This window comes from Phyllobates terribilis, unplaced genomic scaffold (genome assembly GCF_046119375.1).
Source record: "Phyllobates terribilis strain yellow unplaced genomic scaffold, ASM4611937v1 Scaffold_11__3_contigs__length_659146591, whole genome shotgun sequence".
NCBI lineage: Eukaryota > Metazoa > Chordata > Amphibia > Anura > Dendrobatidae > Phyllobates > Phyllobates terribilis.
The window spans coordinates 346309583-346335041 of NW_027362771.1; the positions used below are offsets into that span (position 1 = coordinate 346309583).

The following is a 25459-nucleotide window of genomic DNA, read 5'->3' on the forward strand; positions in this document are numbered from 1 at the left end:
CTTAGCTTGTGTACGGACTGATGAACATGGGAGTAGGAGGAGCCTATATACTGGAGGGGCCGGTCGTCATTTTCCAATCTGAGGTGACTATCCTATGGGGCTCCACCTACCCACGAAGTAGAGAATCTGTGTCTCCCTTCCTTCCTTCGCTGAAAAGGATTTTACAGGTAAGTTCTTACCAAAATCCGTCTTTCCCTCCCCCTCCTTTATAGAAAATGTTGCCAAATTTAAGTTAAACTGACTGTCTGATCTACTACAGTTTTGTTAAATGTAGTGAAACATTATATTTTTTATCTTCTGTATCTCATGATTATGGGATTATGGTAGCAGTCTTCTTACCTGAGTGCATCTCTGATCTGTTAAAGGGAATCTGACTAGAGGTTTTGCTACCTCATTTGAGAGCAGCATGATGTAGGAAGAAGGATTTTTGGTACTCAACATAAAATCTCTTTTTTGGAGCCTTCATTGGGGGATACAGATAACCAAGGGTGTATGCTGCTGTCACTAGGAGGCTGACACTACTAGGCAAAAATAATAATTAGCTCCTCCTCTGCAGTATACACCCACCGACTGGCACAAAGCTCGTCAGTTAGTGAAAAAGCAGTAGGAGAAGCAACAACAACTATGTGCAGGCCCAACAGAAGCACATAGACCCAACATAGGCACAAAACCAGGGTGGGTACTGTGTCCCCCAATGAATGCTCCAAGAGGTTTTACAGTACCAAAAATCTTTCTTTATCGCTTCATTGGGGGACATAATTAACCATGGGATGTCCTAAAAGCAGTTCCAAGGGAGGGAACAGACTAACTTGCACAAATTAGGTTGAACGGTGGGCAACCGCCGCCTGCAGGATCTTTCTTCCCAGGCAGAAGATCTGACCCTTCAGAGTACTGAGAGAAAGCCCAGAGTTGAGACCGAACTGTAGAAAAGCCAGAATGGATGGGAGAGAAAAAGACATAGGAGCTGAGTGGTTGTCCTCACATCAATGGAAAAAGGCCTTCCAGGTCCTATGATAAATGTGAGAAGACGCAGGTTTTCTTGCGTTGATCATGGTCTGTATGACCTGAGGTGAAAAACCTGCTTCCGTCAGAATGGCGGCTTCAACAGCCATGCCATTAAATTCAGAGACTGAGAATTCTGGAGGAAGAGGGGACCCAGCGAAAGCAGATCTGGCCGATCTGGGAGTTTACAGGGTGTGTCCGTGAGCACGTTGACTAACTCTGCGTACTAGGCCCGTCTGGGCCAACCAGGATTACGGGTACTTCCTCTGCCTTGATCTTCTTGATGACTCTTGGGATCAATGGGAGAGGTGGAAAGAGGTAAGGAAGCTGAAAACGAGACCATGGCATGACCAGGGCATCCTCACCGATCATCAGAGTGTCGCGGGACCTGGTTACAAAACGAGGTGCCTTGCGATTCATTTGAGATGCCATCAGATCGATATCGGGGGTGCCCTATCTTGACAGATCTGATTGAACACGTCGGAGTTGAGGGACCACTCGCCAGAGGTGAGGTCCTGGTGACTTCGGAAGTTGGCGGCCCAATTGTCCACCTCTGGAATGTGCACTGCTGAGATTGCCGGTACGCTTTTCTCGGCCCAAACTAGAATCCTTGAGACGTCCGTCATAACGGATTTGCTGCTTGTTCCGCCCTGGTGGTTTATGTACGCCATGGCTATGACGTCTGATTGAATGAGAACTGGATGTCCTACCAGGAGATCCTGTCAGTGGAGCAGGGAGGTAGATTGATCTGATCTTCAGGAGATTGATTGGCAGGGAGGCTTCCCGAGAATTCCAGTGACCCTGGACTGTGTGATGGAGGAAGACCGCTCCCCAACTGAGGAGACTGGCGTCGGATGTTAGAACCTTCCGATGGAGAGGGAGAAATGATCTCCTGAGACGAATGCAGGACCAGAGAATTCACCATATCAAAGACTGCCTCACCCGGGGTGGGGGGGCAATATAATGGGATGATCTAAAGACGAGATCCTCTTGTCCCAAGCTGACAGGAGGGTCAGCTGAATAGGACGGGCATGGAACTGTGAAAAAGGCAAGGCTTCCAAGGCAGCAATCATCTTCCCCAGAACACTCATGCAGAGCCGAAGAGAGTGAGGGGATGGGCACTTTAGAGAGCGAATTCCCAGACGGAGAGCAAAGATCTTTTCCTCTGGGAGAAGGACATTGGCGTGGGCGGTGTTGAACAACATGCCCAGGTATATATTTATCGTTGACCCGGAATTAGAGAAGATTTCGCCGTGTTGACTATTCAGCCAAGACGGGCAAGAGTGTCCAGGGTGATTTAAAGGCTTTGGCAGCAGTCTCGAAGCATGGACTCTTGATCAAGAGATCGTTCAGGTAAGGGATAATTCCAATCCCCCTGGATCGCAGAATGGCCATGACAGTAGCCATTGCCTTCGTGAACACCCTGGGATCAGAGGGTAGGCTGAGGGGAAGAGCTGTGAATTGATAGTGACTCCCTAGAACCATGAATGGGAGGAATCTCTGATGCGGTACGCAAATCAGAATGTGCAGGTACACGTCCTGACTGTCCACCGAGCAGAGAAACTCTTTGGGTTCCATTGAGGCGATTACCGAGTAAAGAGACTCCATTCTGAAGTGACGGAGACATACTCGTCGGTTTAGACATTTGAGGTCCAGGATTGGACGGAGGGAGCCGTCCTTCTTTGGGACAACAAAAAGGTTGGAATAAAAACCTGAAAAGCGTTTGTGAGAGGGAACAGGTACGATGACTCCTGCCCAGAGGAGATGGCTTGAAAGAAACCTGGGACCTGAGCTGAAAGTTTTGGGGGTGAGACATGAAAAAACGTCTTCCTGGGGGGGAAGAAAATTTAATCTTGTAGCCGGAAGTCACAATCTCTCTGACCCAGGCGTCATCGACCACAGATAGCCACATGTCCCAGAAGAGGAGAAGACAGCCGCCCACCCTGGCAGAAGTCCCAGTTGGGGGTGAACAGTCATGCTGAAGATAACCTATTGGAGCGGGACCCAGAGGACTTTGAAGAGTGACCCCTTGCGCGCCAGTTAGGTGCGGGCTTGAACTACACTTTTTGTTTCTCCTGCTGGGCGGAAGGGCGGTCCTGCTGGGAGGAGGTCCCTGTAAAAGGACGTTTTGGCTAAGGCTGAGAGGTCTTAGCTGATCTGATCTAGCTAAGACTCAAGGAGTCTTGAACCCTGGAAGGGGAAATTAGTAAGGGACTTATTGGAAGCTGGATCAGGCGTTCTAGGCCTTAAGCCAGAGAATTCTTTGCATAACAATGATATTGTTAGTGACGCGGGCTGAACAGCTGGCAGCATCCAGGGACACAGTGAGCAAGTATTTCCTTGCATGGGCGATCTGGTCCGCAAGGTCAGGCAGCTTGTCTGGGGAGGCGGCTAATAGAATGCCCTGCTGAAGGAGTTTTGCCCAGGCGGAAACATATTTGGCTACAGATGTGGAAACAAAGGCTGGACAGTGGGATGTGCCAGCAGCCTCAAAGGCTGATTTGGCTAGAGTCTCAATCTGTCTAGCGGTGGCATCCTTGAGAGAGGAACTGTCAGGTAGAGACAGATCCATTTTTGACAGATAGGTGGGAGACAGGAGAATCAACGGTCAATGACTCTGTCCACTTACTAATGAGGTCCAGATTAAAGGGATATAGGATATCCAATTGCTTTCTGACAGAAAAGAGCTTTTCCGGATGCTCCCAATGTTTCAAAAATATCCCCTCAAACTCTTTATGATTGGAAAACATCCAGTAAGGACGTTTCACCCTTTTAAACGAGACAGAGTGGTCCTGGGGGTCATCCTCGCCTTCCTTAATATTAAGGGTCTGGTTAATGGCCGATATGAGGCTGTCAACCATATCCTGGAGCTTAGAAGTCTGACCTGTGTCTGGCTCAGAATCTGACTCAGACTCTGAATCGGACCCCAGGGCTACCTCAGGGGAGGAGGCGTGGGATAACAAGGGCATCTTGGAGGATGTGGACGGGGAAGGAGAACTGGATGAGGAGCTTGAGTGAGTCTGCTTGTTGGATCTAAATCTTGATCAGCCCCTCTGAGAGTAGTGGTGGGGTGCCTGCGAATCGTCCAGAGGAATGTTCGGAGCACTTGTGGCGGAAGACAAGTTAGGTAAACGTTCTATGACCTGGACCAGGGACTGAGATACCTTGGTGAGGTCAGATACTGATTGAGAAATGACAACAGCCCACTTGGGGGGAGGGGAAGTGCTCTCGTCCCGGGCGGCGGGGGTTTGTTGTGATGCTAGCATGGTGGAAGGGCTGCAAGCTGGGCAGAAGGCTGAGGTCTGGCCTGTGGGCCACTTCTTCTTGCAGAGGGCATGTTAGAACCCTTCTGTTGGTTTTTGCTATCTTGTGTTTTGCGGTCACGTGACCATCTGCCTATTTATTCCAGCTCCGCCCTTCTGGCTTTGCTGGACTTCAGTGTTGTTTGACTGTCTCTCTAGCCAGGTGCTTCGGTGCCTATCTCTGTCTAGTTCGCTTGGTCCTCTGGGACCTCTAGTACGTTTTGTCTGTTTGTCTTTTGTGCTCTGCATCTACTTCTGTTTAGGAGGTGTCCCATTTTTGTCCCAGTCCTTACTTCTTTTGGGGTCCCCTCCCTTAACTCTATAGGTCTTCGTTCAGACTAGCCGAGGACTAAGGCGGGTCTGTTCACAAGGAACAGGCAGCCCGCTACATCGTAGGGATTCAGCTTAGTCTTACTGTAGGGACAGCTTTCCCCTATCTTTCCTTAGTTTATGTTGCAGATCATAACAGGGCACTGGCGTTGTGAATGATAGTGGGGGAGGGGTGGGAGGGAGGCTCCCTAGGTCTGGGCATATGTGAAGGCCTGGGGAATACTGCTGAGGAGGGCGCCTAGAAAAAAAAAGGAAATACAACAGCCTGGACAGAGCCCGGTCCTGGAGAATGAGGTCTTGTCAGCGCTGATTTGGAGAAAACGTTGGTCCGGAAGAGGAGGCTAATAGCGCCATCCCGTGAGGCACTGTGGGGAGAAGACCGGAGCTTCTGTAAACTGACATGGCAGAAGCATGGGAGAAGAGGGGGTGGCCTGAGCAGGGAGCGCTATGATGGCCCTCACTGTAGGAGACAGGTCTTCTGATAGGATGAAGAGGATAAGGGGATGTGCGCGAGTGCCTCGCACTGATTGGCCAGCCCGCCCGGGGGCGTGAATAGGCCAGCAGGAAGAAGACTGTAGATGATACCCGCGCTCTGATAGGCTGGTGCGCACTGGAGGGGGCGTGGCCAGCTGAAAGAGCGAGGGAGAAAGAAAAAAGGATCTAATAGGGGGAAAAGCAGGAGAGGGGCTGTGCCAAGAAAGAAAAAAAAGGAGAGAATAGAATTAAAATGGCGCCCCTGTCACAGAGCATCGGGATAGGAAAAACCACCGATGCACCCCCACCGCCTTGGAAACTGTGGAGAAGAGGAACAGTACCTTTTGATGTGAGACCCGGCTCCTTCTTCTCTGCTTTTGAAGATGGCATCAGGAGCCCTGTGTTAAAAAATAGGGGTCACTGGTAACGGAAAAGGCATCCTCCTTCCCGCACCATCATGGTCCTAGACGGTGCAGAAGATGGTGTTGACCCCTAAAAGAAGGGGGAAGGTCACCTAGAAGGAACCACGGTCTTCCTCCCGGCCCGCTCTGAGGAGGGGGCTGGAGTGGGGAACAGGCAAGGACTGGCCACTTCGAATCACCCTGAGACACTGTGAAGTGACAGGGGATAAGGTCCTGCCTAGCAGACTGAGAGTGGACGATGTGGGTGACTCCACACTGTTCTCTCGGTCGCTTGTGTTTGGAAAAACAGGTTGAGAATTTACACCCTGTTACCCTGTGAAGAATCTGGAAAAGAAAGGGGAAAAGATTAATAAAACACAACAGGAAAAGGAAAAGACGGATCTGAAATCAGATCCAGGTCTGCCTCCTACTGACACTAAGCTTAAACTGATGAGCCTTGTGCCAGTCGGTGGGTGTACACTGCTGAGGAGGAGCTAATTCTTTTTTTGCCTGGTGTCAGCCTCCTAGCGACAGCAACATACACCCATGGTAACCTGTGTCCCCCCAATGAAGTGATAAAGAAAAAATAATAATAAAGAAAAAGAGACCATGAATCTAATGATGTATCACTTAGATTAATGGGTGCAGCAGATGTGACACAATCAGGGTTCTTAGACTTAGCAATCAGCAGAGTTCAGAAAGCTTACCCCGCCTACAAAAAGCTCTCTAAGTACGTTGCCTATGTCAGTGAGGTGCTTATCACAGGGGGAAGGGGTGGAGTTGGACTAGTGCTCACAGAGCCTGCTAGTCACAGCAGTAACTCCTAGTGATAAAACCTTCATTATAAGTAAACAACAGCACACACATAAGTGACACATTGTTGAAATCTGGGTCTTTGTCCCTACCTCACGCTGTCCTCAGATTACATAGCAAAAACCTGCTGACAGATTTTCGTTAACAGCAGTTCAGAGATATATTTACATCAGACATGTGGTCCATAAAGATACTAATGTCTGGCTATGGCCCTTGTTTGGATGGTGCTGTGGGCATGCTTTGAGGACCTGTGCAGAAGTCAATGTACTGGAAGTGGATGGAGGTGAGCTTTGTCATCACCTATTGCAAATTGATTGGTCCTAATATAGAGGTGCTAACTTTTATTGTAATCCTGGCAGAGATGACTGCTGAGAAATTATCTCTAAAGAACACATCATTTTAGCTTATTATGAGGTCCTAAGATAAGTGGAAGAAATGCTACAATTCAGTATTTTTATATAGATAGTGCAATGGAATATTAGAAGAATTCACCAAAAAAATTAAAATTTTCTGAATTTACAACCTCTTTAATGCACAACATTAAACCAAAAGGCGCCTATAAGAATACAGTCATTACTCAACCAACCTTTAACCCCCTCTGAAAGGTGGAAATGGAGAGAAGCGCCAGATCCTGTTGTTCCTCAGCATATCGGACCAAATAGACATAAACCAACTTCTTCACCTAAAAAGATAAATATGGTTTGTTAATGTGGAAAGCTGAATGCTGGGGTCCTAGGGTATTGTTGGTCTTAGCTTCTAGACATACTGACATGCATTGTATTCATTTCTGTAGGCCAAGAAAGCCTATCACATGGACTTTATGCATCTTTTTAGTGCTTTATCCTTGTAAGTTATTGTAACATAGTTAAAGAGAGAGATTTTTTCATTTATTGGGAATAAAAGTTAATACATTTTAACACTATTTTTCTAATAATTTGCAGTGGCCATTTTTTTTAAACTTGACATCAGTAAGTGCAGTCTTAGGCCACATTCACACCTCAGTATGTGGTCAGTATTTTGCATCAGTATTTGTAAGCCAAAACCTGGAGTGGAACAATCAGGGGGAAAGTATAAGAGAAACACGTCACCACTTCTGTATTTATCACCCACTCCTGGTTTTGGCTTACAAATATTGGTGAAAAATACTGAATAAATACTGAACGTGTGAACGTGGCCTAATGGGTGCACTCACAAGTTTACAAAAAAAAAGGCCACTGCAAATTTTTATAAAAATGCAAAGTGACCTTTGGCCAATACTCCAGTTTCTGATTTAACAATACATGACATGTTAACACTTTGGGTGGAAATGCTCATTAAAGTGCTTTTGTCAAGTTTGAACGCTATCACCTATCCACATGCGTGATAACTTATGATCGCTTTGGTAGCTATCTAATAATGTCTATAAATTGTCTGAATTGTAAAGCACTGCGGAATATGTTGGCGCTATATAAATAAAAAGATTATTATTATTAACTACATAATTCTCATACACAATTAAAAGAGCAGTAGTGAACACCAATCCATTCTTGAGATTTGTGGGGTCCTAACAGTCGGACCCCCAGCAATCTACAAGTTACCATCTGTCCAGTACTTTCTAACTTGATACAAACCTTTTCTGTCCATCATCTCTAACTATTGAGAAGTTGGAAGTTATGTTTTGGTGCCTGGTACGAGCAATTTTGAGCTTAAGAGAAACTGACTAAAATAAATGGGATTAGTGACAGGAAGTCCAAAAAAATTCCTTTGCCCTCAGATTACTATTTTAGTCCCTCCTATAAAACATAAATACAGTATATATATGTGTGTAAATGATATGTAACATCTTCTTACTATCTTAAAGGGAATCTGTTACCAGGCTTTTGCTACTACATCTGAGAGCAGTGTAAAATAGGGGCAGAGACCCTGATTCCAGTGATTTGTCAATTACTGGGCTGTTTACTGTAGTTTTGATAAAAGCAGTGTTTTATGTGCTGCAGATCTAGCGGTTCTCTGAATACTGAGCTCTGCATTACCCCACCCACACCAATGATTGGCAAATTTCTGCCTATGCACAGTGTACACAAAAAAATGCCAATCAGTGGTGGGGGTGGGTTATATAGAGCTCGTGAATATGGAGAACTACAAAGCAGCATTCCTCTAGAAATAAAATCACTGTTTTAATAGCAGGAGATTATCTAAACTACAGCAAGCAGACAAGTAAGCGACACATCACCGGAATCAGGGTCTCTGCCTCTACATTATGTTGCTCTGAGATTAGGTGGCAAAAACCTGGTGAAAGATTCTCTTTAAATCAAATAAGACAATATTTACATCATATTTGAAGCCTTTATCATATATGGTAGGAAAACTGCTCTGCTTGTATGCTTAACCATATGTATACGGCTCTATTCACCAGACAGAGACCAAAGAAGCGTACTTCTGGCCTCCATTGGGCCAGTGTCTGTTGGCATACCTGTTCTGTGATATGGAATTGCATGGTACACTAATAGAATACACTATTAAATACAAAGGTATATATATTTTTATTTCAATGGGAGTCTATTAGTGATGTTTCCAACTGTATCTCCAACGTAGGGTAAAAACATAATGTGAATGGAGCCTTAGCTGCTGACTTTACATTTAGCTTTTCTTGAACCAACAAGCATATTACTTGTCGCCATGTTTGTCAGCTCACCTCTATGTTCTTGCAGGCCACATTTTTCACAACAGCTGGAAATAGATCCGATGTATTCTTTCCTCGAGCTATCATCTAAGGAAAGAAGAGATAACATAATATATATTATATAATATATATCATAATATATATCAGGTAGAAATAAAATAAAAACACTTACAGCAACTATCCTCTTCATAGCCTCCAACTTCAGAGAGTCCTTGTTGCTGTCCAACATTTCTTTCAAGTCATCGTGTCTACATTTAAAAAAAAATGTAAGTGACACATTAAAACCACATTTGTATCAAAGAACCAATTCCTATTTATTTTTTACAAATTTTACATGATTGACAAATAGTTTGAACAGATTATATTAACTATGATCGTGAAATTTTTTTGGATGTGTTCACCATAATAATAATCTTTTTATTTATATAGCGCCAACATATTCCGCAGCGCTTTACAATTCAGACAATTTACATAACTTGGTAAGTGGTAACTGCTGCAGGTTTGCATTGTATTTTTGGCCGTGCGCTTTTTATAGGTGTAATTCATGTATTGAACCATCTACATACAACAGGACCCTGTAAATATAGAATACATTTTCTGGGAATTCTGACACTGATAGATGTATATTTGGAGTGACACAAGAATGTACTTTATAAATTAACTATATTTAAGGCATAACTGAACTTACACACAAAATATCTAGTTTTTGGTATAAATACAGTCCTAGTCCAACATGTCAAAAAATTGTCCCAATTTTCACACTTTGTATCTAACCAGCCACTCTTTCTGAGCAGACTGTCCCTCTTCATCAGCATTCTGCCAGCACTATAGCTACTGGAATCTACTTTTTCTCACTACACAGCATGTATTGTGCTGACATTGTCTAATTACTTTTTATCCCCAATCTGAAAGTCCACCTCTCTGTTATATATATTATGTGTACAATAGGGTCTTGTACAGTAGCAGGAGCGGACACAGACAGAAGAGCGTTAGAAAAGCGTTAGAAAAGTTAGAAACAGTTAGAAAAGCGTATATCTGCACAGAGATTGAAGCTTCAGAGACTGGGAGTTCTGTGGAAACTGTTTGGGTAAGAATACAAGGAGAGAACAACGGAAAGGACACCATTGTAGGCATTTACTACAGGCCACCTGGGCAAGCTGAAGATATGGATGAACTCTTTATGTATCAAATGACCAAGTTCTCCAAAAAATATGACGTAGTGGTCATGGGAGATTTCAACTATCCAGACATTTGTTGGGAATCTCTCTCAAGTAAAACTAACAGGTCAAGCAAATTCTTATCCTCTCTTGCTGACAACTTTATCTTCCAAAAGGTAGGGGAGAAAACAAGGGGATCTGCTACTTTGGATCTAATCCTTATAAACAGGGAGGAAATGGTTGAGGAGGTAAAGGTGGCTGGGACCCTAGGAGGCAGCGATCATGCTATTATAGAATTTTGGATAACTAGAGGAGGAAGACATGTGAAGACTCAAACTTCAAGGTTAGATTTTAGAAAGGCAGATTTTAAGAGACTCAGAAAGAGAATAGGAGGGATCCAATGGCTGGATGTCCTTAAAGACAAAAATGTCCAGGAAGGATGGGAAATTTTTAAAAATGAGATTCTCAAAGCACAATCGTTAACAATCCCGAAAAGTAGGAAGAATGGGAAGCATTTAAGGAAACCAGGATGGATGAACACAGAACTTAAACACATGCTAAAAAGAAAGAAAGAAATGTTTATTAAATGGAAAGAGGGAGGCATATCTAAAGAAGATTATAATGCAGTCTGCAGATCCTGCAGGGCACGTATCAGGTTAGCTAAAGCTGACAATGAATTAAGGCTTGCAAGAGATGTCAAAAGCAATAAAAAAGGATTTTGGGGGTATGTCAAAAGTAAAAGAAAAGTCAAAGATGCTATAGGATTTTTACAGGATGAAAATGGAGAAATGGTAAGAGAGGGTGTTGAGAAGGCCGAACTTTTTAATTCCTATTTTGCATCTGTTTTCTCTCAGAAAGAAAATGTAACATCAACTGATCTTCACTGTCCTTTTAAAGGAATAGAGGAATCCAAGTTATCTGTAAACAGAAAGATTGTGAGGGAATTTTTAGCTAACATAAATGAGTTCAAGTCTCCAGGTCCAGATGAATTACACCCCAGAGTACTGAAGGAGATCGTAGAAGAAATTTTAGAACCACTCTCCATAATCTTTGAAAATTCTTGGAGAACAGGAGAAGTCCCAGAAGACTGGAGAAGAGCAAATGTTGTTCCTATCTTCAAAAAGGGGAAGAAGGTGGACCCAGGGAACTATAGGCCGGTGAGTCTGACTTCTATACCAGGAAAGATCTTTGAACAAATTATTAAACAACATGTATGTAAGTACATGGATAAGAATGAAGTGATTAACCAGAGTCAGCATGGGTTTGTAACTAACAAGTCATGTCAGACTAACTTAATTTCCTTCTATGACAGAATCACTGACTGGGTGGATCAGGGAAATGCTGTAGATATAGTATATCTTGACTTCAGCAAAGCATTTGACAAAGTATCTCACACCATCCTTATTGAAAAAATGACCAAGTATGCAATGGACCAGGCAACTGTTAGGTGGATTCATAACTGGCTTAGTGATCGGACTCAAAGGGTGGTTGTAAATGGCTTCACATCCAGCTGGATGAATGTCTCAAGTGGGGTACCACAGGGCTCCGTCCTGGGACCTGTATTGTTCAACATCTTTATCAATGATTTAGATGAAGGAATTGAGGGTAAACTGATTAAATTTGCTGATGACACAAAGCTAGGAGGGATAGCTAATACTAGAGAAGAGAGAGAGAGGATTCAAAAAGACCTAAATAAACTGGAGCAGTGGGCAGCAACCAACAGAATGGTTTTTAACAGGGAAAAATGCAAAGTACTACATCTGGGCAATAAAAATGAAAAAAGCATATACAGAATGGGAGGAATAGAGCTAAGCAACAGTACATGTGAAAAAGACTTAGGTATACTAATAGATCATAGACTGAACATGAGTCAACAGTGTGATGCAGCAGCAAAAAAGGCAAATACAATTCTGGGATGTATTAACAGAAGCATACAGTCTAGATCACGTGAAGTCATTATCGGTCTTTACTCCTCTTTGGTCAGACCTCATCTGGAATACTGTGTACAGTTTTGGGCACCACATTTTAAAAAAGACATAGACAAACTGGAGCAAGTTCAGAGAAGAGCGACCAGAATGGTGACTGGTCTGCAAACCATGTCCTATGAGGAACGGTTGCAGGATTTGGGAATGTTTAGCTTGCAAAAAAGAAGACTGAGAGGAGACTTAATAGCTGTCTACAAATATGTCAAGGGCTGTCACATTGTAGAAGGATCATCTTTATTCTCATTTGCACAAGGAAAGACTAGAAGCAATGGGATGAAACTAAATGGGAGGAGACACAGATTAGATATTAGAAAAAACTTTTTGACAGTTAGGGTGATTAATGAGTGGAACAGGCTGCCACGAGAGGTGGTGAGTTCCCCTTCAATGGACGTCTTCAAACAGAGGCTGGACAGACATCTGTCTGAGATGATCTAGTGAATCCTGCTTTGAGCAGGGGGTTGGACCAGATGACCCAGGAGGTCCCTTCCAACTCTACCATTCTATGATTCTATGATAGGGCCCCTGTGCAAGAACAGTATATGGGCCCTTTACAGTCCAGTAGCTCATCATAAAGCACAATTCCACTTGTTTTGGAGGTGGTAGTGGCCCCCTTACCTCTTGGGCCCCCAAGCTGCTGCACGGGTTGCACCAATGCCATGTCCACACCTGCACAGCAGTATGGTTCTGTACTACAGAGTGGTAGGCACTGGACATCTTCATTGTACCCTCCACATCATGGCATACAACTAGTATCGAGGTCAAATTTCTTTTGGATACCTTCCTTTTCATATACATTTCTTTGAAAATCGAATACCTGTTTAAATTCTAACTGAAAATGGTGTGTACATGGTTTGTATTATTTTATATACATTTTAGCATTTGCATAAACTTATCGATTATATAAACTTTATATTATTCGTTTTATTACTTTTTCCATTCTTATTTGCCTTCTAATAAATGTATAAAAAGAAAAAGAAAGTCAAAAATGTCTTCAGTCTGTTGCTACCATAAAACTTGACAGTAGGTTTTAAAATATTCATTCGTGGTATCTTATTGCACTGGGATGAAAAGGTGTAAGACGGGCCACAGACGGTATCACAGCAACCATGGGTCTTAAATTCCATTAAATGATGCTATATACATTGCCCTCTAGATGCTAATGTTGAATAGACTTCTATGTAAAAAGCCAGGAGTTCAGGAAGAAGTATGATGGAACTGGGCTTACAATAAATTAGGAGAAAGTACAGGGCATAATTGTAAAAAGGACTAAAATGTAACTATTCATGTGACGTCATGGCTATCATTTTACACCAATTTAATTGTTATTTGCAAAGTAGCAATAAGGTTTCACATTTACAAATAACAAATATAACATAAAATCATTTTAATAATTGAAATTGCCCTGCAGCAATGTACCTATGTCATACCATCTACACAAGATTTTTTTGTGGTTCCCAGCAATAGGGCAGTGCAGTCCTGCAAAGATTACGTCCTGGTGAGTCTGACACTTCCGCTGTAGAATAGACATTGCCATGTGAGACTTCTCACCCCTGAGCTATTTTACCACCCAGCAATTTAGAATACGCTCCACCAAAGTTGGACTGGGGTGCCAGGGGCCCATCAGTAACATCAACTCCAGGGCCCCACTTTTCAGCTACATACAATTGTGACTTTATCCTAATTCACAAATGTCTAGAGCAATAAACTGGGTAGATTGTTAAATGAATAAGACACTGCCTTTGTCTGCACATAGTGATTCATGTGTATTATGCCAAGTACTGCTCATATAGGAGGGTGATGGTTCACTGATGCACAGGGGCCCACCGGGGGATACTCCTGTGGGCCAGTCCGAGCCTGCGCTCCACAAACTACCATCCCGATGTTTGTTTACAGACAGTAAATTAAAGTATCACCACTTTCTAGAAATTGTCTATACACCTAGGCCATATGACAGCACAATGGATAAACTGATTACTTTATCGGTATTATCACTTTTTTTTGCTAATATGACGCCACTGTGTAGACTTTTTAGATTTGTAGCATGTAGACTAATACAACTTGTAATGTTTGCAATTGAGGAGTCTGTTTTCTGTACTATTAGTATTGCCATTAATATGGAGAGACTAGTCACTAGTGGACCATCTGCACTCTACCCAAATATCGTTGCGATCACTATCATACTGAAGCAATGGTTCTTGGGACTGCATGTAAAGTTTGCACTGGCTTCTTTCTACCTGATTCTGACCGGTCTGGAGGCATTCGCTTTTCATCACTTCTATTTGCTTTCCAGCTCACAAGCCCTATGTGAAGGACATGTCCTGTTCATTACTACACACGGCACCTTTCAGTCTCCTGTAAGTATTTGATCATCTAGTACTTATCTAATACTTAAACATGGACATTGTATATGATACATGTCTACTGGAGTCAGAGAATCCAGACTGATACTATGGAACACAGGGACAAGAAGAGTAGAAATACTACAAGAATATGACGTAATTGTACAATAAGGTATTAGGGTACTGTATCCAAATCTCTCACTTAAGCTTCTGTTCACAATAAAACATTAATTAAGGCATATTATCAATTTGATTATTAAGTATATCTATGTATTTCTATTGTTAATACCCAAACACAGCATGCTAACAAAAATATTCTATCTATATGCAACTTATGCACTACTAAAGCAATGCAAGAGGTATTAGCCAGAGGCACTAGGTAGTTCAGGGGCTCCATACCGCAGAGGCTGACTTTGGGAGCTGGATCCACTGTTTTCTGTGCTGGTTTCTGTAGCTGGAGACTTGAGCAGTTTCAGCTCATCTGCTTGTAGCGCATTGTAAAAGGTCTGGACTCCTCCATCTGGTGTCAGAACTGGGCTTTTTGCCTCCTCTGATCGGTGATTCTTTACCAGATTCACAGCTGTCACCGGCAATTGTAAAAGCTTCTGCATGGGCTTCATCTCTGTTGGTTGGATGCTGGAAGCCCTTTCCAGCCAGAACCAAAAATTGTAATATATTGGAAGACTTGATAGTATTTGCAGCACGGATTAAGGCAACATTTAGAGTGATCACTAGTTTGCTATGGTAAAAGGTGAGGGACGAGTCTACAGTCTGATGGGCTCATTCACTTTAGAATAACACAGCACTAACTGTAAAACATCCTTTTTTGATATCTGTTTCGTCCAACAGAAAAGGAGCCTTTTAGATCCCTCAGAAAGATCCAGTATAATCCACAGGTGATTTAGTATATGGTATAATCAATACCCAGGTACGTATGCTTTAAATGGAACCTGCATGAGAAGTGCACCAGGTGCTGGCTCAGAGTATACAGCTCCTAATGCTGTCCACTTCAGTATTCAGTGTGACATAATGCTACCTGTGCCCCATTCATCTGTGAATAGCCTGCAATGCAATAGTTCCAGATGTCTTTATACTGAGGATCAGATTACAGCCCCGCCTGTATTTTTCTTCAAACCTCCCATTCACTCCTTACCTATCTAATTTCACTTCTGACAATATCCCTCCTTCAGACTTGTCACTTCACTCCCTTCTTTCTACTTAGTCTCCCATCATCTGATCTTCCCTACCATGCCTTATTCTCTTCACCCTCTTTCATTCCATCCTTCCACTATTTCATCCCATTCCTTTCTACAGGAATGTCTCAGTCTCCCTTTATCTGACCTGATTGTCCTGTTGTTAGCTCTTGCTCTTTTAGTTTGTTTTGCCAAATTATATCCTAAAACACTGTTCCGTTCTTTTCTTCTATTTTACCAGCTGATCCTGTTTCAGTCATTTTCCAGCCACGTTTGCAGGTCATTCTCCTCCTCCAGCTTCTCCCACCCCTCCCACACATACTGTACACACATCTCTGAGAACATGACTCAGCCTAGATGATGTGCTGCATACACTCCTTTACTCCCACCTACCGCATCCACCACCTCCCCGTGCCACCATGATCATTCTAGCCTCCCCTGTACTTCATATCGAGCGGATTATATTACGAGAAATGCTCCAGTAAGCAGACTGATCATCAATATTAATGATCCTTTTGGTCGCACTGTAGTAAAACAAAATCACTACATGCAAACAGCAAGTATAAAGCTGTCCTTAGGGTACGTGCCTACGATCAGTATTTGCAGCGATTTGGAAGCAGCTCACCTGTGCTGCGTCCAAAACGCTGCGTTCTAGGTTAGAAGCACAGTGGATGGATTTATAGAAATCCCATGCCTATTTGCAGCAACGTAAACTCACCAGTGGCGTGACTTTATGAGCAGCAGCATGTCAATTTCTGTTGCGGAGATGCTAGTCTCCGCAACAGAAATTTCCACAATAGAATACATATGGCAGAAAAAGAAAGGGAAAAATCAGCTCACCCACCTAGAAGATCAACAGCACGGAGCCAGGAGTGCTACCAGACGAACAATGAGGAACCAGGAAGATCCAGCTGAACAAATCTTCTAAAATCCATATTTTATTGGGTCATGCAAAAAATATTAAAAGTTCACCTTGGAGAGGAACAGCAAACGCGTTTCGAACTATAAGTTCTTAATCATTGCAATGATTGGGCACGTAGCCTTAACGTAAGCATACACATTAAACTGAAGTAATCAGATCGCCAATATCAGAGGAATTGGCCAACAATTTAATGTGTATTGGGGACGCCTGAATTTCCCAACAGAAATGAAGTTGTGGGAGATAAGGATGGGCAGTTAGAATATTAACACTCGACTCTTGTGTATTTCTATATGTTGTTGTATTTTTCAACATACAAAAGTAGAAATAATGAACAATGCCCATCCAAAGCTTTTGGCAATATTGTCGCCAAGATGAAATAAAATAAGCCAACAACATTATCCTTGTAGAGCATGGGAGCTCAACAGGTTACAAGGTAGAAAAGTCAGGACAAATAGGAGAACAGTGGCTAGTGCGGGGCAAATTTCTTCCAAGTTTGTGGAGAGATCATCCCACAAGATGCACAAATCGTCACAATAATCTACATATATTTAAAGGGTGTCAAATAAAACCATTAAGAAACAACAAAACAGAAATATATCAAGAACCCGAGACAGGACAAGCCAAAAAGAAAAGGGGACAAAGGTACCAATTGTTACAGGTCCGGGTGGTGGAACCTCTGTGCTGTGATGCAAGGAGAGACCAGAGGGGCGTAACTAAGTGCCTGCCTGAACCGACCCTGGCCACACGGCGGCTTAGTCGACTCCGTGATCCAAGGAGGGACCGGGAAGGTGAACCAGGTGCCACTCTGGGACCGACCTTGTGAGAGCAGGTGACTCCCACGGGACTGATGGCTGAAGCTGACAGGCACAGCAGACGAGCACGGCTGGTAGACAGGCAGGTGATGCGGATAGGAAATCAGGCGGGCACGGCAGGTAGACAGGCAGGCGGGCACGGCTGATAGACAGGCAGGCGGGCACGGCTGATAAACAGGCAGGCGGGCATGGCAGATAAACAGGCAGGTGATGCGGGTAGGCAAGCAGGCGGGCACGGCAGTTAGACAGGCAGGCGGGCACGGCTGATAGACAGGCAGGCGGACTAGGCTAATAGACAGGCAGGCGGGCATTGGTGATAGACAGGCTGGCGGGCACAGCAGATAGACAGGCAGGCGGGCACGGCTGATAGTCTGGCTGGTGGCCCTGGAACCTGAGGGCTGAGAAGAGTGTTAGCACACAAACAACAACCTTGCACAGGCACCTCCATTTTGGAGGAGGTGCTTTATATTGGAGCAGTCCTTTGGCCATTGGCTGGGGACTCTTTAGGACGGCACGCGTGGCCCCTTTAAGAGGGAGGGAGCGCACGCGCATGCGCCCTAAGTACAATGCCCGGGGAACTGACCGTGGTGCGCGCATCCCGGGCAGATGCAACAGGGGAGCTGGAGGACGCGGCAGTGAGGGGATCGGCGTCTCTGCCCGGCAGGAGGCAGAGACGCTGATGCTACAGTACCCCCCCTTTAAGCCCCCTCTTCTTTAGGCCCGCAAGAAATTTTTCTAGAAGATGAGGAGCATGAATGTTCTCCCTGGGCTCCCAAGACCTCTCCTCAGGACCAAACCCCTTCCAATCCACAAGAAAGAAAGTCTTTCCTCTTACCCTCTTGATGGCCAAAATGTTCTCTATCTCAAACACGTTCTCAGCGGAGACTGGAGCTGGAGTGGTACCTGGATCATCAGAGAAAGGATTAAGGACAACAGGCTTGAGGAGAGATACGTGAAAGGAATTGGGAATCCGTAAGGAGGCAGGGAGTTTCAGCTTGTACGCCACTGGATTTATTTGGTTCAGAATCTCGAAAGGACCGATGAACCGCGGACCCAACTTGTATGATGGTATCTTGAGACGGACATATTTGGAGGAAAGCCAGACCTTGTCTCCCGGACGAAATAGAGGCGGATCCAGACGTCTCTTATCAGCATGCTTCTTCATCCGCTCGGAGGACTGAAGAAGCACAGATATAGTGTATTCCCAAATCACCGAAAATTAACTGACGAGAGACTCCGCGGCAGGATTGTCCACTGAGAAGGAGATGGGAAATGGAATTCGGGGGTGTCGACCATAAACCACAAAAAACGGAGACTTAGCAGAGGACTCACTCACATGGTTGTTATAAGAAAACTCGGCCCAAGGCAGAAGTTCTACTTAATCGCTATGGTGAGCGTTGACAAAGTGCCGAAGAAAACTGGTAAGGATCTGATTAATCCGTTCAACTTGACCATTGGACTGAGGATGATAGGCAGGAGAAAAGTCCAAAGAGACATCCAGCAGCTTGCACGTGGCTCTCCAGAAGCGAGAAGTGAACTGAACTTTTAGGTCCGAGACAATGTGGAGAGGTAAGCCGTGGAGACGAAAGATGTGACGGATGAAGTACTTAGCCAGCAAAGGTGCGGAGGGAAGACCAGGCAGAGGGATGAAGTGAGCCATCTTGGAGAAGCGGTCAGCGACCACCCAAATGAAGGTAGAACCGGAAGATACCGGAAGATCAGTGATGAACTCCATAGAATGTGTTGCCAAGGAGCAGAAGGCACGGGAAGAGGAAGAAGACGACCAGCTGGAAGGTGCCTATGTATCTTGTTACGGGCACAAGAGGAACAAGCCGCGACAAAATCCGCAACATCTTTGCGCAGGGTGGGCCACCAATAATGTCGGGCAATGGGCAGAAGCGTCTTCCTCTGGCCGGCATGACCAGCCAGTTTGGACGAATGACCCCAGAGTAAGACCCTCTTCCGATCCTGAGCCGCTACAAAGGTCTTACCAGGAGGTAGATGAGACAGGTCAAACGGAGCAACAGTCATTATTCTGGAGGGGTCAATGATGTGTATAGGCTCCTCCTCTTGGTCGGTAGACAGAAAAGAGCGGGATAGAGGTTCAGCTTTAATATTCTTGTCTGCCAGGTGGTAATGGAGAGAGAAGCTGAAACGAGCAAGGAACAAAGACCATCTGGCCTGATGCGGATTTAGGCTGTGTGCCCAGGATGCGTTTTTTAAGCGTTTCCGCAGCGGCAAAAACACTGCAGAAACGCTTAAAAAACGCATGGTAGAAGGCCTGCCATGTTCCCCAATGCACATGCTGCGGAAATTTCCGCTGCGGATTATCATTGCGGAAAAAAACGCAGCATTACCAATTATTTTGCGGAAGTGCTGCGTTTTGGCCGCCATTGACTTGCATTAGACCGCATGGATTACGCATCACTGTATATTTAGATGCGCATTCCATGCGTTCTAATGTGCGGATGGTACCCAGGTCTAGAGAAGAGGAGACTCTCCTCTGGACCTGGGTACCATAGAAAACTGTAAAAAAAAAAGAATAAAATAAAAAATAAATATATACTTACCTTCTGGCGGCCCCCGCTCTCCTTCTCTTCACTTGCTGGCAGTTCGCGATGGACTGAAGGACCTGCGCTGACGTCAGAGTCATGTGACGGGTCACGCGACGCTGACGTCGGCAGGTCCTTCAGTGTAAAGCGATCTGCCGGGACGGTGAAGCAAGACAGCGTGGGCCATCGGAAGGTAAGTATAGATTTATTTTTTTATTTTTTGACATTCTCTGGGGTCACACTATATAAATCCATGCTGTTTGCATGGATTTATATAGTGTGACCAAGTTGACAAGCACTTTCCAAGTGATGCTAAAATCGCTTGGAAAGCGCTTGTCAACCCGCATGCGTAAATGCAAGTGAAGAACGCTTCACTTCCGCATGTCTCTGGCAGGAAAACGCATGTACAATCCGCATGCGTTTTTTTCTGCCAGGGAGATGCAGAAATGCTCAGGAAAAAATCCTGAGCATTCCCGCATCGTGGGCACATAGCCTTTGTCTTTGGGCGGTCTGCAAGTAAGCGAGGTTTTTATGGTCAGTGTAGATGATCACCAAGTGCAGAGCCCCCTCAAGCAAGTAGCGCCACTCCTCCAGTGTTAATTTGATGGCCAGCAGTTCTCAATCCGTGGAGTAATTGCGCTCGGACAAAGAAAAGAGTTTGGAGAAGAAGCCGCAGGTCACCATTCGCCCGGACGAGGATTTCTGGGTGAGCATTGCTCCGGCCCCGGAGGAAGAGGCATCAACCTCCAGGAAGAACTGTTTATTGCAATCAGGACGATGTAGCACTGGAGTGGAGGAGAAGGCTTGCTTAAGAGAGACAAAGGCATTTTCCGCCTCGGAAGTCCATTCCCTGGGATTTGCTTCTTTACGGGTGAGAGAAGAGATGGGAGCAGTCCGGGAGGAGAAATGAGGAATGAAGAGGCGGTAATAGTTAGTGAATCCCAGAAACCGCTGAATAGCCTTCAATCCCTCAGGTCGTGGCCATTTTAAGACGGCAGACACCTTCTCGGGATCCATCCGCAGTCCGGTCTCAGAGACGATATACCCCAGAAATGGTAGGGAGGTCTGCTCAAAGAGGCATTTCTCGTACTTAGCATACAGGCGATTCTTCCGGAGCCGCAGTAGTACCTGACGAACATCCCTCCGGTGAGAGGGCAGATCAGGAGAGAACACCAAGATATTGTCCAGGTACACCACCACGCAGGAATACAGGAGATCTCGGAAGATGTTGTTTACTAACTCCTGGAAGACGGCTGGAGCATTACAGAGACCGAAGGGCATCATGCGGTACTCGTAGTAACCATCTCAAGTGTTGAATGCAGTCTTCCACTCGTCTGCCTGGCGAATCCGGACCAGATTGTACGCTCCACGAAGATCGAGCTTAGTGAAGATCTTCGTGCCTTTTAGGCAGTCAAACAGCTCCGAGATGAGAGGCAGGGGGTACTTATTTTTGATGGTAATCTGGTTTAGACCCCTATAGTCGATACATGGACGAAGAGAGCCGTCTTTCTTTTTGACGAAGAAGAATCCTGCTCCAGCCAGAGAGGTGGATTTCTGGATAAATACCCTAGCAAGATTCTCTACTATGTATTCAGACGTAGCACGAGTCTCGGCCAGCGAGAAGGGGTAGATTCGCCCGCGAGGAGGTGAAGCACCAGGTATTGGGTCGATGGGGCAATCATATGGCCTATGAGGTGGTAGTGTCTCTGCCTCCTTTTTATCAAAGATGTCCGCATATGACCAGTAGGGTGCCGGCAGGCCAGGTAGGTTAGCTGGAGTAGATGGAGGTCGAGCAGGACAAACCGGAACCAGACAGGACTTATGACATTCCTGACCCCAACGGAGGACCTCACCCGAGCTCCAATTCAGGACGGGCTCATGTCTCTGTAACCAAGGCATGCCAAGCAAGATGAGAGACCGGACAGCACGTAAAAGGAGATCTTCTCCGAATGTAGCATTCCCACCTGAAGAGTTACAGGTTCAGTGACAAACAAAATGGTCTCAGAGAGAAGCTTTCCATCCACAGAGGAAACCGCTAAAGGATCAGCCAGACGTATGGTAGGAATCTGATAACGCTCCACAACGGCCTGTTGAATGAGATTCCCAGCGGCTCCGGTATCCAGATAGGCAGTCTCGAAGAAGTGGGTCTCATCACTGGTAACGGAAACGGACAGAGTCAAGGGCGGAGAGGAAGAACTTTTGCCTAGGACGACCTCTCCGAGCGGTCCTAGACACTGGAGTTTCCCGGTCTCACCGGACAGGAGCGGATTTGATGCTCTATACTGCCACAGTAGAAGCAACTCCCCTCGGCGCGGCGGATCGCCTGACAAAACTTGACCATGTTAACTTGGTCTATTTGCATAGACTCTGGAGAAGACACCGGAAGGGATGCTGGTTGCGAGACTGGCCTTTTCTCACGAGTCGCCTCCTTAGAACGCTCCTGGAAACGGATGTCGATCCGTGTAGCTAATGACACCAAGTCTTCCAGAGAGGCAAGTATGTCACGACCGGCTAGCTCATCCTTGATCCGTCCGGAAAGGCCCTCCCAAAAGGTGGACACCAGAGCCTCATTGTTCCAAGCAAGTTCTGATGCCCGGGGGCGGAAACGCATGGCATACTGTCCCACAGAGAGACTCCCTTGGCGGAGTCGGAGAAGAGAGGAGGCAGTCGAAGATTTTCGTCCGGGCTCATCGAACACCTTCCGGATAGCCGCGAGGAAGGCCTGGAGGTCGGACACCAGAAGATCCCCTCTCTCCCACAGAGGGTTAAGCCACGCCAACGCCTCTCCAGTGAGATGAGACATGAAGAATGCCACCTTGGCCCGGTCGGAGGTGAACTGGTGTGCCAGGAGCTCGAAGTGCAGCGTGCATTGATTAATGAAGCCCCGACATTGGGCAGGGTCACCACCAAAACGTGGAGGAGCAGAAAGCCGGGTTCCTAAGCCGGATGCCACAGCGCCACTGGGTTGAGGTGCCGGCGGAGTGGGTGCCGCTTGGCTAGAGGCGGACACAGTCGGGGAGGACAGCGCAGTCAACCGAGAGTTGACTGTCCGCAGATAGGACAGGATAGTATCCTGTTGGGATCTCTGGCGAGAGACATCTTGGTACAGGTCTGAGAGTGAAGGAGCCACACAGAGGGGTGTAACTAAGTGCCTGCCCGGACCGACCCTGGCCACACGGCGGCTTAGTCAACTCCGTGAACCAAGGAGGGACTGGGAAGGTGAACTAGGTGCCACTCTGGGACCAACCTTGTGAGAGCAGGCGATTCCCACGGGACTGATGGCTGAAGCTAACAGGCACAGCAGATGAGCACGGCCGGTAGACAGGCAGGTGATGCAGGTAGGCAAGCAGGCAGGCACGGTAGGTAGACAGTCAGGCGGGCACGGCTGATAGACAGGCAGGCGGGCACGGCTGATAGACAGGCAGGCGGGCTTGGCTGATAGACAGGCAGGCGGGCACGGCAGATAGACAGGCAGGCGGGCATGGCTGATAGACAGGCTGGCGTGCACGGCTGATAGACAGGCTGGCGCGCACGGCTGATAGACAGGCTGGCGGGTACTGGAACCTGAGGGCTAAGAAGAGTGTTAGCACACAACCAACAGCCTTGCACAGGCACCTCCATTTTGGAGGAGGTGCTTTATATAGGAGCAGTCCTCCGGCCGTTGGCTGGGGACTCTTTAGGACGGCGCGCGCGGCCCCTTTAAGAGGGAGGGAGCGCACGCGCGCGTGCCCTACGTACAGTGCCCGGGGAACTGCACGTAGTGCGCGCACCCTGGGCAGATGCAGCAGGGGAGCTGGAGAACGCTGGACCGGGTCCGCGGCGGTGAGAGGATTGGCGTCTCTGCCCGGCAGGAGGCAGAGACGCCGACGCTACACCAATATTGTGAAGACAACAGGAGATGGACACGGTAAGAGCGGTGGTCGTGCTTGGCAAGAGTTGTCTATGCAGAAGCATCAGAGCCAATTAAAATCATTTATCCAGTGCTGCCATATATGCTTACATTTGGAAACTTTATCATTAAAGGGGTTGTTTAGGTTTGGGATGAAAGTCTGTAATCACGCTGATGGCAGATTTTTGAATCCTTACAGTGTACACACCGCACCCTGTCAACATTCTCTGATGCCAGCAACGAGAGCGGGCAGTCACGTGAATGCAAGTATGCAATTTGCATACATGCGGTCACTTGTGTTAAGCGGGGCCGCACATGTCTAGTCGGAATGTGGCTGGAAGTATACAAATCGCATACTTGCAAGCACGTGACTGTCTGTTCTCGCCGCCGGCACCAGAGAGTCCTGACAGCGTGTGGCGCGCATGCTCTGAGGCTCCAAACGTCTTTAGTCACATTGAAAGACTTATATTCCAAACTTAAACAACCCCTTTAACCTCTTCACGGCCTTTGACATAAGTTTACATCATGGTAGGATAGGGGTTCACAACCTATGATGTAAACTTACGTCATGGTGATCGTGCGGGCACAGGAGCTGTGCCCATGTGATCGCCACCGGGAGCTCGGCATAAGTTATAGCTGAGCTCCCACTGTCACGGCCAGGAGCAGTGCCCGCACCAGCCCTGGCCATTTAACCCCTTAAATGCTGCGATTGATATCAATCGCAACATTTAAGAGGCTGGGAAAGGGAAGGGGCTCACTCTCCCTTTCCGATCGACGCCCCAGCGACGCTATTGTGAAGGCCCGATAAATAAAAAAAAATATTATACCAATAAATAAACACATTTATGTAAAAACAAAAATAAACAAAAAAACTATACATATTTGGTATCGACCAGGGCTCTATATAATAAATTGGGTACAGTAATTCAATGCAGTCTGTGGGAATATTTTTTCATTAGAATTTGGGAAAGTTACGAAATGTCCTATAAACATCTGCCCTATTCCTGATCTAAGGGTCTAGACTTTTAGCTGAGATAAATCTGTGCTGCAGTAAATTTATCACTTAAACATGAGCCCTGTATGAGGGAGTCGGAGTCTGTGTCATGGAAATTGAGGAGTTGGAGTCGGATTTTTAGCTTACCGACTCCACAGCCCTGGTATCGACGCGTCCGGAATGATCTAAACTATAAAACTGTCACACTAGTTAATCCCTTCAGTGAACTGAACACCATAAAAAAATATTATACCAATAAATACATATATTTATGTAAAAACAAAAATAAAAAAAGTACAAATATTTGGTACCTCCATGTCTGGAACGACTCAAACTATAAAACTGTCACACTAGTTAACCCCTTCAGTGAACACCGTAAAAAAAACAACAAAAAAAAAGTGGTAAATAACTATGCTTTTTCATCATACCACCGAACAAAAAGTGGAATAAAATGCGATCAAAAAGTAGAATATAAATAAAATTGTATCTCTGAAAACGTCATCTTGTCCTGGAAAAAACAAGCTGCCATACAGCTCCATCAGCGGAGAAATAAAAAAGAATAGAGAGATTCAGAATAGATTCAGATTCAGAATAGAGAGATTCAAAAATTATTTTTTTTTCTAAAAAATAGT

At 45.6% G+C, this 25459-nt stretch overlaps 1 protein-coding gene across 4 annotated transcripts in view; it reads right to left on the minus strand.

The window, feature by feature from the left end:
- The window catches only part of AP3B2 (adaptor related protein complex 3 subunit beta 2), a 127152-nt gene that overhangs the window by 91445 nt on the left and 10248 nt on the right, over positions 1 to 25459 (minus strand). For 2 of the 4 annotated variants that reach the window (XM_073652854.1, XM_073652855.1), the window contains exons 2-4: positions 9157 to 9232; positions 8997 to 9071; positions 6909 to 7004 (exon numbers count right to left, since the gene is read on the minus strand). In XM_073652854.1, coding sequence (XP_073508955.1) covers positions 6909 to 7004; positions 8997 to 9071; positions 9157 to 9232 — 247 coding nt within the window. Of the gene's footprint in view, positions 1 to 6908; positions 7005 to 8996; positions 9072 to 9156; positions 9233 to 14864; positions 15126 to 25459 lie in introns of those variants that run through there. The other 2 variants (XM_073652851.1, XM_073652852.1) reach the window with 2 other exon arrangements.